At 44.0% G+C, this 15,372-nt stretch overlaps 1 protein-coding gene across 7 annotated transcripts in view; it reads left to right on the top strand.

Annotated features, from left to right (window-relative positions):
• Deup1 (deuterosome assembly protein 1) overlaps positions 1–15,372 on the top strand; it is a 71,117-nt gene that overhangs the window by 7,877 nt on the left and 47,868 nt on the right. For 4 of the 7 annotated variants that reach the window (XM_076926002.1, XM_076926007.1, XM_076926001.1 and 1 more), the window contains exons 3-5: positions 7,524–7,695; positions 8,947–9,042; positions 10,650–10,781. In XM_076926002.1, coding sequence (XP_076782117.1) covers positions 7,524–7,695; positions 8,947–9,042; positions 10,650–10,781 — 400 coding nt within the window. Of the gene's footprint in view, positions 1–3,087; positions 3,192–7,523; positions 7,696–8,946; positions 9,043–10,649; positions 10,782–15,372 lie in introns of those variants that run through there. The other 3 variants (XM_076926005.1, XM_076926004.1, XM_076926003.1) reach the window with 2 other exon arrangements.

The raw sequence follows: 15,372 nt of genomic DNA on the forward strand, positions 1-15,372 counted from the left end.
GTCAGCACAAGCTAGCAAGAAAGGTTCGTAGGAAATTTCAAACATGCAGAAAGCAGAGTATCTCTTAAACATTTTTATTTCTTTAAATGTCTAGTATTAGAAAATAGATCATCTCATTGCTTACCTGGCTCTTCCTGTTGAGGTCTAGTGACCCTGGTGTCAGAGGGAAAGGCAGAAGTCCTGTCCTCAAACCACAGCCACCAACATCTCAGATTGACCTGTTTCTACCAAGGGATGGAGGTGACTGTCCTGAAGACTGGCTTACACAGCACAGGCACTGCGTGTGAGAATAAACATTCATTATCTGTTTCCGCAGACTTACATGGATTACTATGTAAGGACAGGGGAGTCTGAGTGTTCTTTACAGTTATGAAGTTTCCCCTTGAAGAAGAGGCCAGCACCTTCCAACATACACTCCCTGTCTGCTCAACCCCTGTCTGCTCTCCTCCCAGTCTGTCTGCTCACCCCCCTGTGTGCTCACCCCCCCCCCGTGTCTGTCTGTTCATCCCCCCTGTCTGTCTGCTCACCTCTTTGTCTCCTCATTCCCCTTTCTGCTCACCCCCTGTCTGCTCACCCCCCCCCACCCTGCCCCCGTCTGTTCATTTAAAGGTTGCTCCCAGTGTGAAAAATCATCACAGAGGATATCTGTGATGTGTTCATTACAGCATACCATCCCCCATTCAGAGAAAAAAAAAAGGTGATACTTGAAGTTTTTCTGTCAATGGGGACGCTGAGATGTCATAGAGCATTTCATCTCTGTTGGGGGCTCCCTTTCACTGTCAGGCTAAAGGCTTAAGACAGGCCCTTGCTCATGCATTTCTGCACCCCTCCTTCAGAACAAGGTGGTTTATAACACTTCCACATCCATTAAGCTTCTCTCCAGTGAGGAGAAGACTGGGTGGAGTATGAGGCTCCGTCATACTCTGTGGAAATAGGCATTGACTACTGCTAACTCAGCAAACGCCAAGGGCAATGGTAAATCACCGTTTGGAAGGAGAGGAAAGTGCCTGAGGAAACGCCTGTCCATGCTTCAGTAATTAGTTTTGAGTGAGGGAGCCATGGAGCTGTGACCTGTAGGACTTCGAAGAACAGCACTTCTGTTGCCCTGTCGAAGAGGAGCCACGCTGGCCACTGTAAGCTCACAGGGCTGTGGTGGGCAGGTTCTGGGTCACCTCCACAGCCCCCTTGCCTGCATCTGTGTCTCATGTGCCACAGTATCTGATGTGAGCCACCTTTGAAAGGTCGAATTACATGCCTGCAAATGAATATGTAATTTATTTCAGAATGAGTTTTCTTAAGAGATGTTGACAAAGGTAAGGTCTCCTGAAATTGCTCACCAGCCTTGAAAACTTGTTTTCAGATGATTCCATGTCTCCTAAAAAAACACACATTCTCTCTGTCTCTTTCCTCCCATGGCCTCCTTAGTCATATGACAAGCTGCCTTTTCTCTCTCTGAGCTCTAGACCAATGTTTGGTGACATATCTCTATCCCTCCCAGTACAGCCTTATAGTAACTACTAATGTGCTTTCTTGAATTTCAAAGCTGCCTTGTTTGGATAATGTCAGAAAGCTGGCAAGCTGCTGACCATGCAGCTGGGTTCTCTTTTTAAGAACCAGAATAGGAAAACAGAAGTAGTCGCTCAATGCCAGGATTCAGGAGACTGGGGCAAAAGGGTTGCTGTCATTTTGAGGCCATCTTGAGCTACATCCCAAGTTCTAGGCCAGCCTTAGCAAGAGTGAGACACAGTCAAACAAATAACAACACAAAGGAACCCCCCCCAAAAAAAATCCTGTATTTCAAAGCTCTTTGAGGGAAGAATCCATCATTTGCTGCATCACCCTGGTCACTTCTAGATACTTCCATGTGTCTTCTGTGAACTCCAGTTTTATTTATGTGTTCACAAATGACATTATATACTCGGGAGGTACAACTGAGAGACTGAGTCATGTACACACAGGGTAGAGTGAGCTGAAGCCAGGTGATTGTGATTAGCATTGCTTGTCACCTTAAACTTCTGTCCTTTTTAACTGACAAACGTGTTGATTGTGTACCATTGGTCATCTTCAGGGTGTTCTGTCACAGGGTACCAGAACTCGCTGCTGTCTGCAGTCCCATGTCTCTTTCTCATCCTCTCTCCCTCCAGTCTGGCAAAGGCCATGCATCATCATCTATGAGAGCAGCTGCCCCAAGGGTACAGGAGTAGATGGTGTCTGTCTGTCTGTCTGTCTGTCCATCTGTGAGGACTCCATTCATGTCTTCCAGCTCCATCCATGCTATCACATGTGTCAGGTCTGCATAGGTTTTTATTACTGAACATTAAATAGTTCTCCACTGGGCCTTTGTACCACCTTCTCTTTGCCACCTTCAGGTAAACATTTGGTTTGAGTCCATATCCTGGCTCTTGTAAGTAGCAATAGATTTGGGTTGAAGGTCCCTTCTCCACATGTAAATTTAGTTCAGCTCGGGTGTACAATCTGCGGTGGGGTGGCTGGATCATATAGTAGTTCCCCTCTGTGTTTAGAAACGTCCAAGGTGGCTACATTAGGTGACATTCCCACCAATGCTACACAAAGGTTCCTCTTGCGCATCTTATCACTTGCTCTTTTCCTTTTAACAATAGCCGTTCTCACTGTGGTGAGACCCAAATAGACAAAGCAGTCTTGGGCAGAAAGAACAACTCAGGCCATTGTATCTCAGAACACGGTGAGACTCAGTCATGCATGACATCAGTGTAAAGGCAGACACGCAGACCAATGAGGCAGAACAAAGTCCAGAAATAACCCCATGGGTTTACAGCCAACTGAATTTTTACAAGTCACTAGAAACATGGGAAAAGGATAATCCTTTGAACGAACTGCTGGGCGAGGTGGATAGCCACATAACAGAAAGAATCTACATCTCACCAAACACAAACAGTAACTCAAAATGGATTAAAGTCTGAACTGAGGGACCCAAAACTTAAAAACTACTAGAAAAAGACAAAAATTTTAGGGACCTTGAGCTTGGCAATGATTTTTTTTTTAATAGAACCCTGAATACAGAAAATGAAAACATAAATTAACAGATGCGATTCCATCAAACTAAAGAGTTTCTTCCTATCGACGGACAGACACCATCAACAGAACACAGAGGCCAACGGACAGAATGGGCAGCTTGGCAGACCACGGGTCAGGTGACAGGGAAGGCGAAGGTATTTGGAAATTACTTAACCGACAAGAGGTTAATACCCAGAATGCACAAAAATCTCACACTATGTGATGTCAAAACTCAGATAACACAGATAAAAGACTGGCTGAGGCCCTTGCCTTAGGTCTAAACACAACCTTCTCCTCCCCACTCACCCTCCACACGGCTAACCTCCGCTGCTCCCCCATCATTGATATCATCAGCTTTCTGTGCTCTTCTCTCTGCTTCTCTAGATGTCATTTCCTGACGCTTAATTCCAGACTACCCCATCACCACGCAGGCCTCTGTGCCCTCTCCCTTTTGTCTTCTCTGGTCCAAAGCTTAATTCAGAGGATCTAGTGTGACCCCAGAGTCTTCTCTAGTGAATTGTTTCCACAATAAACCCAAAGATAAGGACCGAGTTTTCATGCCTTTAGCGGACACAGTCCACCCAGTCCCCAAGTCTGATGACTCCAAGAGCTTCTTTTTCTTCTCTTTGGGCTCCTCGGTCAACTCTTCTAAAACTGAGATACAGTAATACCTAATGTTGAAAGGACCCATGAGAGAAAATTTTAAAAATGAGAAAAAAAGTAAAGAAAGATCCTTATCATAGTATAGCTGGAGTATGAATGAGGGGGGAAATGAGGATACGGAGACCAGTCATGCCGAGCTGTGAGGAGCACAGCCTGGATTTTATGCTGTCCTGAAACTTTCTCCACCAAACAAGCCAGTCCTTTGCATTAAACACAGCCTCACTTGAGTTCTCAGGATACGGACAGAGTAGAAGCCAATTCCTTACAGAACATAGCCATGTTATTGATAGAAGCCTCATGGACAGTGGTCCTCAACCTTCCTGATGCTGCGACCCTTTAATACAGTCCCTCATGCCGTGATGATCCCCAGCCATAACATTAATTCGTTGCTACTTCAGAACTGTAATTTTGTTACTGTTAAGAATCATACTGCAGGATATCTAACATGCGACCCTGCAGCGGTCGTGACCCACAGATTGAGAACCGCTGCTGTAGGACATGTCCTCCGTTGCCACTGTGTCTCCTGTCATTCAGTTCTTCCTCTAGGATGGTCCTTTAGAATAGCCCATTAAACTCTGCTTACAGCATCCCAGGTCTCCTCTAGCCTGCAATTCCATTTTGTGAAAGAGACCCAAAGGCCTGTGAACCACAAGATCAGGGGGCCACAGCAATGGTGTCACTTTTCACTAGCAGTTTTCTGTATAATTGACTTTTCTACTTTCCATGACAAGATGTCTGTCAAAATCAGCCTATGGAAGTGTCTTAGTTACTTCTCTATTGCTGTGACAAAACACTGGGACAAGTTATGAAATCAAGTTTCACTGGGCTTATGGTTTCAGAGGTTTAGAGTACACGGTGAGAGGAAGAGCTGGGAGATTACATCTTGGTCTACAAATACAGAGACCTGAGTAGGGATGAGAGAAGCTTCAGATTCCTCAAAGTCCGCCCTCATGACACACCTCCTCCAACCAGAGTCCAATCATATGAGCCTTTGGAAGCCATTCTCTTTCAAGCCACCAAAAGAAGAAAGTTATCTGATCTCATGGTTTGAAGGGATCCAGTTCATCATGATGAGGCAGACAGTGCCGCTGGTGTCTTGCATCTCTAGCTGGAAAAAGAGAATTGAATGTCTGTCCTCACTGAGCTTTCTTGATCCAAATCCCCTTTTACTCAATCCAGTCAACTGACCTGAGTTTAAGGTAGATCATCCCTCTTCAGCTGAACTTCCCTCATGACATACTCACAGATCCACCCAGAGTACTGTCTCTAGGTGAGTCGGAAGTCTAGTCACGTTGACAATGAAGACTGAATATAACACATGCATTTGCAGCTAGGCAGGGTAGCCTATGGAAAAGCTTTGCAGAAGAGGCTAGACTTTGTCTGCTGTGGCTGTGGGCTCTTGGCATTGAGAGGTTACAGAAAGGATAACTAGAAGTGAGGCATCCCAAGGGATTGGTTTGAGGAACATACTTGGCCTTCTCTAGTTTCATAGCTGGGAAAGGAAACAAAAATCAAAGAAGCCCAGTGGCCACTTCCCACCATCTGAAGATGACACCGCAGACTTGGTGGTTTGGCTTTCTAAACTGGCTGGTGAGGGCAATGTAAGTCAGAGTCTGCTGTCACAAGGTCTGGCCACCATTCACTGGAATCTGCAGGTTCTGATGCGGAACACTGAGAAGACATAGCACAGCCATACTGTGCCCACATAACGATGACTCAGTACTGCGTGGTCACACTGTGGAGGAAATCCCAGATGACCTCAGGATCATAGTAGGACTAGAGAGTGGGAAACAAGTCACTGTGAAAACAGTACCTCTGACCCTTTCTGCTGAAACAATGTCATCTCAGAGAGTGACAGTTGCCTGTTCAGGGAAATCTCAGACCTGTGCTGGGCGGTATCACAATGATGAGTTTGCAAAATAGATGACAAACTACAGGCATCACTTGATACTTGCTATTGACACACAAGCTTGTCAAAGGCGTATTCAATCTGATCAGCGCTGTGTGAAAGACTCTCCTAGGAAATTCATGTGGAAAGAATGCAGATGCTGCATCAAGAGGGGACTTAGATGACCTGTGTGATCTGTGTTCAGACTTATCATACCATAGTCATAGATAGGAGATAAGCCATTCATTTACTAAGTTAACAATACCAATGGAGTAGATTCCATTATGCCACACTCTACTTTGGGCCAGTATTTTAATTCCCCTAACATGTTGCATTCCCACATGCCAAGGAACTAAGCACTTGCCACATGATGGAGTACTACCCACATGCTAGGGTACTCACCATGTGCTGGAGCACTCATCACATGCTAGAACATTCACTACGTGCTGAAGCACTCCCTCTGTGTGGAGCATTGCCTGGGCGATGGTGAGATAGTTATGATCAAGACTAACGACTCTTTTTTACTCAGAGCCTGCACTAACAGAGAAAAGAAATCTTATTTGCACCAAAGAGTAATCCAAGTAGTTAGGAAAAACCAGTGTGCAAGTGCAAGGCCATGGTTCTAGTCCTCTTAACATCGTGACTCCAGTTAAAAATTATTCATGCTCTCTATGAAAGAATTGGCATACTTCCTTCCCTTGGGTTTAAGTTTTAAACAAAAATTGAAAAAGCCTTTGGAGCCTTAGTCCAGGACTAACATGAGATGCTTCCAAATGACACTTGGTACACTCTCTAATTCCAGGTCTTCTGGATAAACTAAAGAGACAGCATTGCTCAGATGGTTTAGGTAATTCTGAAAACAGAGGACTTGGAGGGCTGTTGTGGTCAGTACCATACATTTTAAGCCAGTTCTTGTCAAAAGGATCTGCACACAGGAGTCAGCAGGTAGGAAGCTGAGTCCAGTGTCTGACCCTTGTACAGAGGAGCATGAGACTTTGGAGCTGACTGATGTCCCACTGTGCCTGTCAAACCTCCTTGAAGTATGACAGATGTCTATGTGTGTCTATTTTCACTTGTTGGATCCCTAGGTGCTTAGGACTTTTCAGAATTACCATATCCCCTAGGATTAGCATATTCTAAAAAAAAAAATGGTGTTTGCTTGTTAGATTTGGTTTAGTCTCAATTTTTATTTTGTTTTCTTCTATTTTCTTTTCTTTTCTTTTATTTTATTTTATTGGGATAAATGCCTAGAATACACTACATAGTCCTGACTGGCTACCTGGGCAATCCTCTTGAGTCTGAGTTCTGGGATTACAGGTGGTGATAAGATTTTTTTTTTTTAAGATAAGAATATATGTACTGCACTGGCTAGTCTTATGTCAGCTTGACATAACCTAGAGTCATCCAAAAGGAGGGAATCTCAACTGAGAAAATGCCTCCCTAATATCCAGCTATAGGGCATTTTCTTAGTGATTGATCAGGACGTGCCCAGTCCATTGTGGGTGGTTCCATCCCTGGGCTGGTGGTCCTTTCTCTATTAGGAAGCAGGCTGAGCAAGACATGGGAAGCAAGCCATGGGAAGCAAGCTAGAAAGCAGCACTCCCCACAGCCTCTGCATCAGCTCCTGCCTCCAGGTTCCTGCCATGCTTGGGTTTCTGTCCTGACTTCCTTCAACATGAACAGCAATGTGGAAGTGTCAGCCAAATCCTTCTTGGTCATGGTGTTACAACACAGAAGTAGAATCCAACTGAGACAAGTACCACCAGCTCTGAAATTACCTCTTTTACTTAAGTAACTAGCCAGTAGCATTGAGGCTCCTTCCCACTTAACCAATTGCTCCATTTAAGGAAGTGGCCAAGCTGCACGGAGTAACGTAGAAATCCTTCCTGCCTCGCCATTCTCTTACGAAACCTCCCGACTTTTCTGCTTTTCCCAGAGCTTCTCCTTGTGAAGCTGAGCTTCAGGAACTGATGGAACAAATAGACATCATGGTAAGCAACAAGAAGCTGGACTGGGAAAGGAAGATGCGGGCTTTAGAGACACGGTTAGACCTTCGGGATCAAGAATTGGCCAACGCACAGACTTGCTTGGACCAGAAAGGCCAGGAGGTACTGAGCACACATGTCAGCAAAGTGCCCACACACCAAACTCATTTGTCACAGTTCTGTTGGCAAATATGGTGTTAAGTATATGCTATCAAATAAGTGCAGAGACTAAACTAAACTGGATATTTACTGATGGAGACAGACTTAACCACATCAGTGCTGCCAATGATGTAAACAGACATTTAAGATAGATGTGAAATAATATTGTTTGGGAAAAAAAAAAGGTAAGAATGCTTTCAGCAGAGTTCAGGAGCCTTTGCTACTTCTGATCTGCTAGAAAATATTTTGTAAAAATAAGCATATCAAGAGTAAACTGCCAAAGGAGAGTAAGTGGATAAAAGTGTGCCTGTGTGTGGGCACACCCACGGATGCACGGGTGCATGTGCCTGCCGTGCCCACTTAGAAAGGTTTCCTTCTCCCATGGCTGCTCAGTGCTGAGCTGGTGCTCACAGGAGAATGTGGGGGTGCACAGACCTTGGGCATGAGGAAAAGCACATGCAGACGTACATGCCCAGCTCTTCTGGGAGAAGCATGAAAGGAGAAAGCCCTCCAGTCAGGGACCACATCATTACAGACATCTTCATCAGCCACTTTCCCGCTCTGCTGACTTCCGGATGGAACTTGATTTTGGCAGAGCTGATGGGTCAGTGTCTTGCCGGTGGATGTGGCTGTTGGTTCCTGTCTCCCTTTCAGGAAAGGCAGGTCTACTGGACCTGGCATATGCAAAGACCTCTGATGACACAGTTTTGTAAGTAGGCGCCTTGTCAGCATTTAAAGAAAATAAGCCAAAGTCTTAACAAGTACTCTTAAACATTTTTATGTTCCCATTAATATGTTAGTTCTTATAAATTATGACAATTATCCATAGAGCCACTAAAGTGGTAAGGAATGGAACCTAACCAACAGGAAATCTTTGAGTTGCATCGGCAGAAGTTTTACACAGGTAACAATGGCACAGCCTCCCAAACAGATGATATGAAGTAAATTCTAAATATTAATTTAAAATGCAACAGTTCCAAGGATCTTCTGTTAAACACATTTCCACGCTATCCTAACACACAGCCAGAGGAAGGGCTAGCGCTGTCCGGTTACGGTGAACTCAGTTATTAGCATTATCTTAAGAGCTACAGGACAAGCATTTGCTCTTGGCTCCATGCAGCACCTCTCCGTGGACGGCACTTCTTTGCACATTTTCTGGTTTTCTTTAAGGTCAAGTACGGAAAGAACTAATGTAAAGTTTGTTTTTTTATGTAGGTGGGGTTACTTCGACAGAAGCTGGACAGTCTAGAAAAATGTAATCTCGTAATGACTCAGAACTATGAAGGACAGCTACAGACCCTAAAGGCTCAAGTAAGAGAATCTGTTAAATGTAACATTATATTTTTACCTATAACATTGTGTTAATTTTTTAATGGTTTTATATACAAGCAAATGTTCTTGAGTCTTACCTGCATGTTTATCTCTTATGGGTCCTGATTTGTCTCTCGTAATAGACTGTCAGCTTAGATACCATCTGCACTGCCTCTGCTATGGCAGGGTACTAGACAAATAACTTTCTGTTTCTCTAGAGGCAATTTCTTATTACTATTAGCTATGAGAACAATAAAAACCAAAATTCTCTTTTGTGGATATTTCCTGATAGGTAGGGATAGGCTTGCTTCCACAGCAACCCAAAATACAGATGTCTGCTACCATGAAGCAAGTAGCTGAAAGAAACAAGTTGATCTTGCTACTGATACGTTGCCTTCGCATATGCCATGACAGGGGTGACGATTTCCTTGTCTCCCATCACTGCAGCCCCAACTAGGCTCTCCTCAAAGTCTTGTCTCCCACCACAGATGGGCAGGAATCGCCTCAGCACTGCAGGCCCAGAAGCTGCTGGGGTTTAACCTAGTATCTGAGTCGGTAGGGAAGGTAGTTTGATTGTGAACTCTTACCACCAACTTTTCTCAGAAAACAAAGATTTCACATCTAATAAACCAGTTAAAGGAGCCTGAGGCATCCAACGCTCCTCCTTAAGCATCTTCTCTAGAAAGGGGATTCAGCCATTAAGAGTGGAATAAGAAACACTTGAAGCCGCTTATTTAACTGATAGGATCTTACAAAACTAGCTGTCTACATTGTGCCTGCAATTCAGGCATGTACCGCTAGAAGGCAGCTCGTATAAGAAAATTTCTGCGCTAAGACCAGAGCATCTAAGACATAATGGCAACCAAGCTTGGCTTCCCCCACCCCTGCTGCCCCCCTACAAAGATGGCAACCCAAAGCTGAAGTGATTATACAGGGAAGTTGGAAGTAAAAAGAAAAGACAAAACCACAGTGTGTTACTAAGTTTAAAAACTTAAGGCAGATGTGTTGTCGAGATGATCCAATAGAAGAGATGAGCTCTTAACAAACACCCAGGGACTGCTAAAGAATGCACTAGGAGAAGCAAGTGAGTGGACCCAGGGTCAGGCAGCAGAAGCTCAGCAGCCACCTTACTACTTTCAGCACGGAAAGAATGAACAGAAACAATAAACGGTTATGCAGAAACCTGCTCAGATGTGCTATGACATGATACTATAGGCATCCATGAAAGTGTGAGCCGCTGTTACATCAATTGTGTTGTTGAGATTAAAATTGTCAGCACAAGATGGCATTAAGTAAAATAAAAAAATAATTCTGTGTGTGTTTTAAAAAAAAACTGTTAGCTTTGCTGCCTACACAGTTAAAACAAACATCAAATGAATCATCAGCTTGCTGCAGTTAACGAAGGCCCAGATTTACAGTTACAGAAGAAGAATCACGTTCGGCCTCAGTAATTGAGTTTTAATAACAGGTCCCATCCTCAGTAATTGGGACATTTAAGTTTCACTGCACTTTCTAATCATGACTTAAGTTTTCAAAGAGCTATGTGACAAAGAAACACCATGAAAAGCCAGTTGTACGTGACTGTTACTGTCTCCTGGCCTCTGCAGTTTTCTAAGCTAACCAATAACTTCGAAAAGCTGAGATTACACCAGATGAAGCAAAACCAAATTCACCGAAAGGAACCCTCCAACAAAGAAGAAATGCCCTTTGAGCTGAGCAGTTTGAACCAGAAGCTAGAGGTGAGTGCATGCGCCCTGTTTCTTGTGTTCCTAAGGTAGTTTGCTACAGATGTGCACATGTGGGCTTGATTTCCAGGCACACAGCACTCAGTATTGTCTCTCAGTGCAAGTTCTGCTTCAGGCACTTAGTGAATTGAAAAATAACTGATTTATATGATACCTTATATATATCTCGGAGTCTCTGTGAGCCCCTGACATCTGGCTTGCTGGGCTCCAGTGCTGCTTGGGGTCACTTTCTCCTTAACCTCTGTGTTACCCAATTCTGTTTCTTTCATTTTTCTCAGGTCCTAAGCCCAGCAACCCATCCCCTACCAACAGTCTCATTTTCTCCCACTCATGAGCTCAGGACAACTCCGTGCCTCCCAATGACCAAGGTCAGAGACAGTTTAGGGATCCTTAGCCTTTCTCGTTATCCTCATCCTCCAGCTGGACTGTCTTGACCTTCCATTGTATCCCTTCATCTCCACACAACTACCTTATTCTATCTGCCCTTTTTTCTTACTCCTTCTGCTCCAAATACGTGTAAAAGCAGAGAGAATCATACTGAGGGATTTGCCAAGGATCGCACCATCGATTCTATACGGCACGGAGACTTCTTCTATACTTTAAAGCTCAGGCACTTTGCTGGGGCAGTATCCCTGCCACTCTAAACTTACCCTGACTTCTAGCCTACCACCTGACACGTGGCTAGCTCTATACCTCTCTGCTACACTCTGCTCCGTGTCTGTTCCCCTCTGTGTCTGCTTCTAAATTTCCCTCCTCTGCTTTCTTCTCCCTGTGTCACTCCTCTGCCCAGAAGCTCCACACTCCTCCTTTACGCCCCAGCTATTGGCTGTCAGCTCTTTATTATAGCCAATCAGAGGTGAGACAACCTCTGATAATTCTCCACATTGCCTTTAGGCAGGCGAGGAAGGATGAACATTTACAAATAGAAAACCCTGTGATGGGCCATAGAAACGACAGTACCAAAATCCTGCCAGCACTTAGCTCTCTGCCAGTACAGAATCAACAACTAAAAGTACAGAGACACCTTCCAAAGCCTCCGATTCTACATCTTGCTGGGCTAGATACAGTTCTTCAGCTATAAAGTCACTGCCACCCAGTGAATAGCACTCAAGGAAATCCTGACACCTACTCCCAGCCTCTCAATCACAGGCTCTGTAGAACCCACCTCTTCTTAACAGGAAGGTCAAAACACTCGTTGTCCATTTAGTGGGTTCTTTGTGAGCTTCTGGAGGGGACCAAGATTCATTTACATGTGTCTGACATACACATTCTCATGGATAGGTTTATATTTATGCAAATGCTTTTTAAGTAAATGCAGTAGAAGTTGAATGATTTTAAATCATCCTTCGTGGCTGTTTTACTTACAACATCTGACAATAACATGTAAAAGATGAACTGTCCTTGTTTTAGAACTTACAGCGTGTTCTCCTTTGGGGCAAGCGTGTCCACTGCTATAGTACTATCTCTGGGGACACTGTGTGTATGCAGTAGGAGAACATCATGGCTTGTAGCACAGAACATCTGCTACCCCACTCTTTTATTCACTCTGTGGCACTTAGGCACTGTGAACCTCCATCTTTCCTTTGGTAAACTAGGCTGATGGGACTGGGGGACAGTTCCATCCATAAAGTGCTTTTCTCAGAAGCATGAGGACCTGGGTCCAAGTCCAGAATCTAAGTGTAAAAGCTGGGCATGGGTACACACTTGTAATCCCAGCACAAAGGAGACAGAAATAGGTGAATGTCTGGTCACACTGGCCAGCCAGCCTGGCCTACTCACTAAGTTCTGGGCCAAGAGACATAAACTGTCAAAAAAACAAAACAAAACAAAACAAAAAACAAGGTGGACAGCTCTGAGGAATGACATCTGAGGCTGCCCTGCCCTTTGGTCTTCCAATGCCACACACACACCCCAGAAGACACCATATATATCTGTGTGTTTGCACACACACATGTGTGTATGTGTGTATGTGTGTGTGTATATTGGGAGAGATGTATAGAGATATAGATAAAGATATATGGATATAGATAGATAAACCACATTTAGCGGTGAAAATGCATGAGTTCAGAAAGTTCTCTTAAAATACTTCAACAAATAAGAGTGAACAATTAGACTGTTAACGACAGTTAAACTGAGTGAAGGGCATAATGGTTTTGGTTACTCTCTACTTTTAAGTAAGTATTTAAAAATTCCTAATGAAAAGTTCAGATCATTTGTGATTTGTAGAGTTACTAACACATCACTAAACACTATTTCCCAGTTTAGAAGAGGGGTTCTTTTTTTTTAAAAAAGATCTAGTACTCTAGTTGTCACCAGAAACATTCCTTCTAGTGACCGTGACCCACTCTCCGCCTAAGTCATTCAGAGAAGACTTTATTGCCATAGGAATCCCCACAGGGCCGGTGTCTGTATCCTCTATATAAACCTCCTACTCCTGAAGACAATATGCTGGCTGCCTCTGACTATCCAAGGACTCAGCACCCTCTGATAATGTCTGTAGCACTGTCTGGCCGCCCTGGACCTCATCAATACCTGTTTCAGTTCGTACGAGCTAAAGCTAACATTACCGTCTTCCCTAGAGAATGCTGGGGAAATATTTACTTTAAGATTATTTTAAGAGTATCTGTAGCTGTTAAGTAGGTGATGATAAGTTTATTTACTACCTAAAAGATAGTTTCTAAACCGGGCAAGTGGGTCATATCTCTAGTCGCAGTACTTGGGAGGCTAAGGCAGAAGGATCTTGAGTTCACGGGCTTGGGCTAAACACTGAGACCCTATCTGAAAAAAAAACAACAAAGCAAAAACAAAACATACTTACTGTTAAAGTCAACCTTATTCCATTTTTTGCTATTTTTCCCCAAAGAGTTCTTTTTAAATTAAAAATGTTTTAATTAATTCCCAAAGTTAGCATAGAAACAAATGGGCACCATCATAAACGTTAAAATCAAACTCTTAAAATCTAACTTACATTGATTATTAAATGTTACCCAGCATCTGTTTGGAACCTAACTTTGTAAATGTGTCATTGCAAAGTATGTTTGATACTTAATGCTTACATCCTTGAGGGTCAGAATCAGTCCATAACACTGAGTAGCCTGTCTCCATTACCCGAATAAATGGAGTCTGTCATAAGGTATTTTTATACGTGTAGACGGGGAGATGTGTGCACGCATTCCTTGGTGATGTCGCCACCACTGATTTCAGATTGCTTTAATTACTATAAAGTCTTCTTCACTTGCAGATTTCCTTCATTGATTAGGACTTGTATATTTTTTAAAAGTAAACTTCCCCAAATATTCTTTAAATCATGTCCATGTAGAAAATATGAAAAGTGCTGTTTTTCTCATTCTAAACGAGATACAGTTTGCATTCTCAGAATTAGCACACAGCCCAGCCAATCCCTGCAGTCATTTTTTAAAACACTCCAGCAGAACACACCACGCTCCAACTTAACATGGAAGGGAAAACATCCCCATGGCTTTTATGTGACAGTCGTATTGTACTTGTGTACTGTAAATAGCTTGCTTATGCACGTATGCTGCTCCTTTAAGAGTAGGGCAGGAGGTTAGCCATAAAATCAGTCCACCAGGCACTGTAGTGCAGCATGAGCATGCGGTCCGTCCTCTGTGCTTGTTTTCTAAAGCCTGGACAGAAAGGCACACTGCAGAGGCCAGCCCATGGAGAAGTGTGACGCAGGGTCAGCCTCTCTGCAGAGGCCAGCCCATGGAGAAGTGTGATGCAGGGTCAGCCTCTCTGGTACCTTGGAAGCCATTTCCTTTGCTCTTAGTGTTCCGTTGTGACTGGACCATCATGCTCTACACCGCATTGCCTGAGTGGGCACGCGAGCAGCTGGGCATGCTGTATCCAGCTAGTCCCACATTTTCTTTCCCAGCTGACACTTTTTCCCCAAGTGAGCTGATTTTAGCTTCACCCTCTGCATGATGGCTTTGAAAGCCAGAGGCCATCAAAGCCAACATCGTAGCTCAGGCTACTGTAGCAGAACGCAGAGGCTGGGTAGCTTAGATAAAGAGCCAACAGCGTGAGTTTCTGAGGAGAGCCTCCTCTGGGATCATGAACAGCTGTCTGCTGGTTGCACAGCAGGAAAGGGGGGGAATGAGAAGAAGTTCTTGTCTTTTGTTGGGGTGGTGTATGTGTTCATGTGGATATGTGCCTGTGCAGAGCCAGAAGTCAGAATAGGTGTCTTCTTCGTCTCTTCCCACCCTTTAAAGATAGGATCTCTCACTGAAACCCTATTTGGATAGAATGGTTAGCCCAGGGATCGTCCTGGCTCTGCTTCTCCAGAAGATTGGGATTATAGGTAGGCAAGAATTTTTATACACTGGGTGAAAATTGAACTCAGGTCCTCGTATTTGCACTGTGATGCTTCCGCAGATCCATGTCTGTGTGTCTGTCCTTTTCTCTTTCCCTTTCTCTCTCCCTCTCCCTTCCCCTCTTTCTCTCTTCTTTCACCCTCCCCCCCCCTTTATTTTTATTTTTCAAGACAAAATTTCTCTTTGTAGCCCTGGCTGTCCTAGAATTTGCCATGGAGACCAGGCTCCCCTGGAACTCAGAGATCCACAAAACT

This window comes from Arvicanthis niloticus, chromosome 27, assembly GCF_011762505.2.
Source record: "Arvicanthis niloticus isolate mArvNil1 chromosome 27, mArvNil1.pat.X, whole genome shotgun sequence".
NCBI lineage: Eukaryota > Metazoa > Chordata > Mammalia > Rodentia > Muridae > Arvicanthis > Arvicanthis niloticus.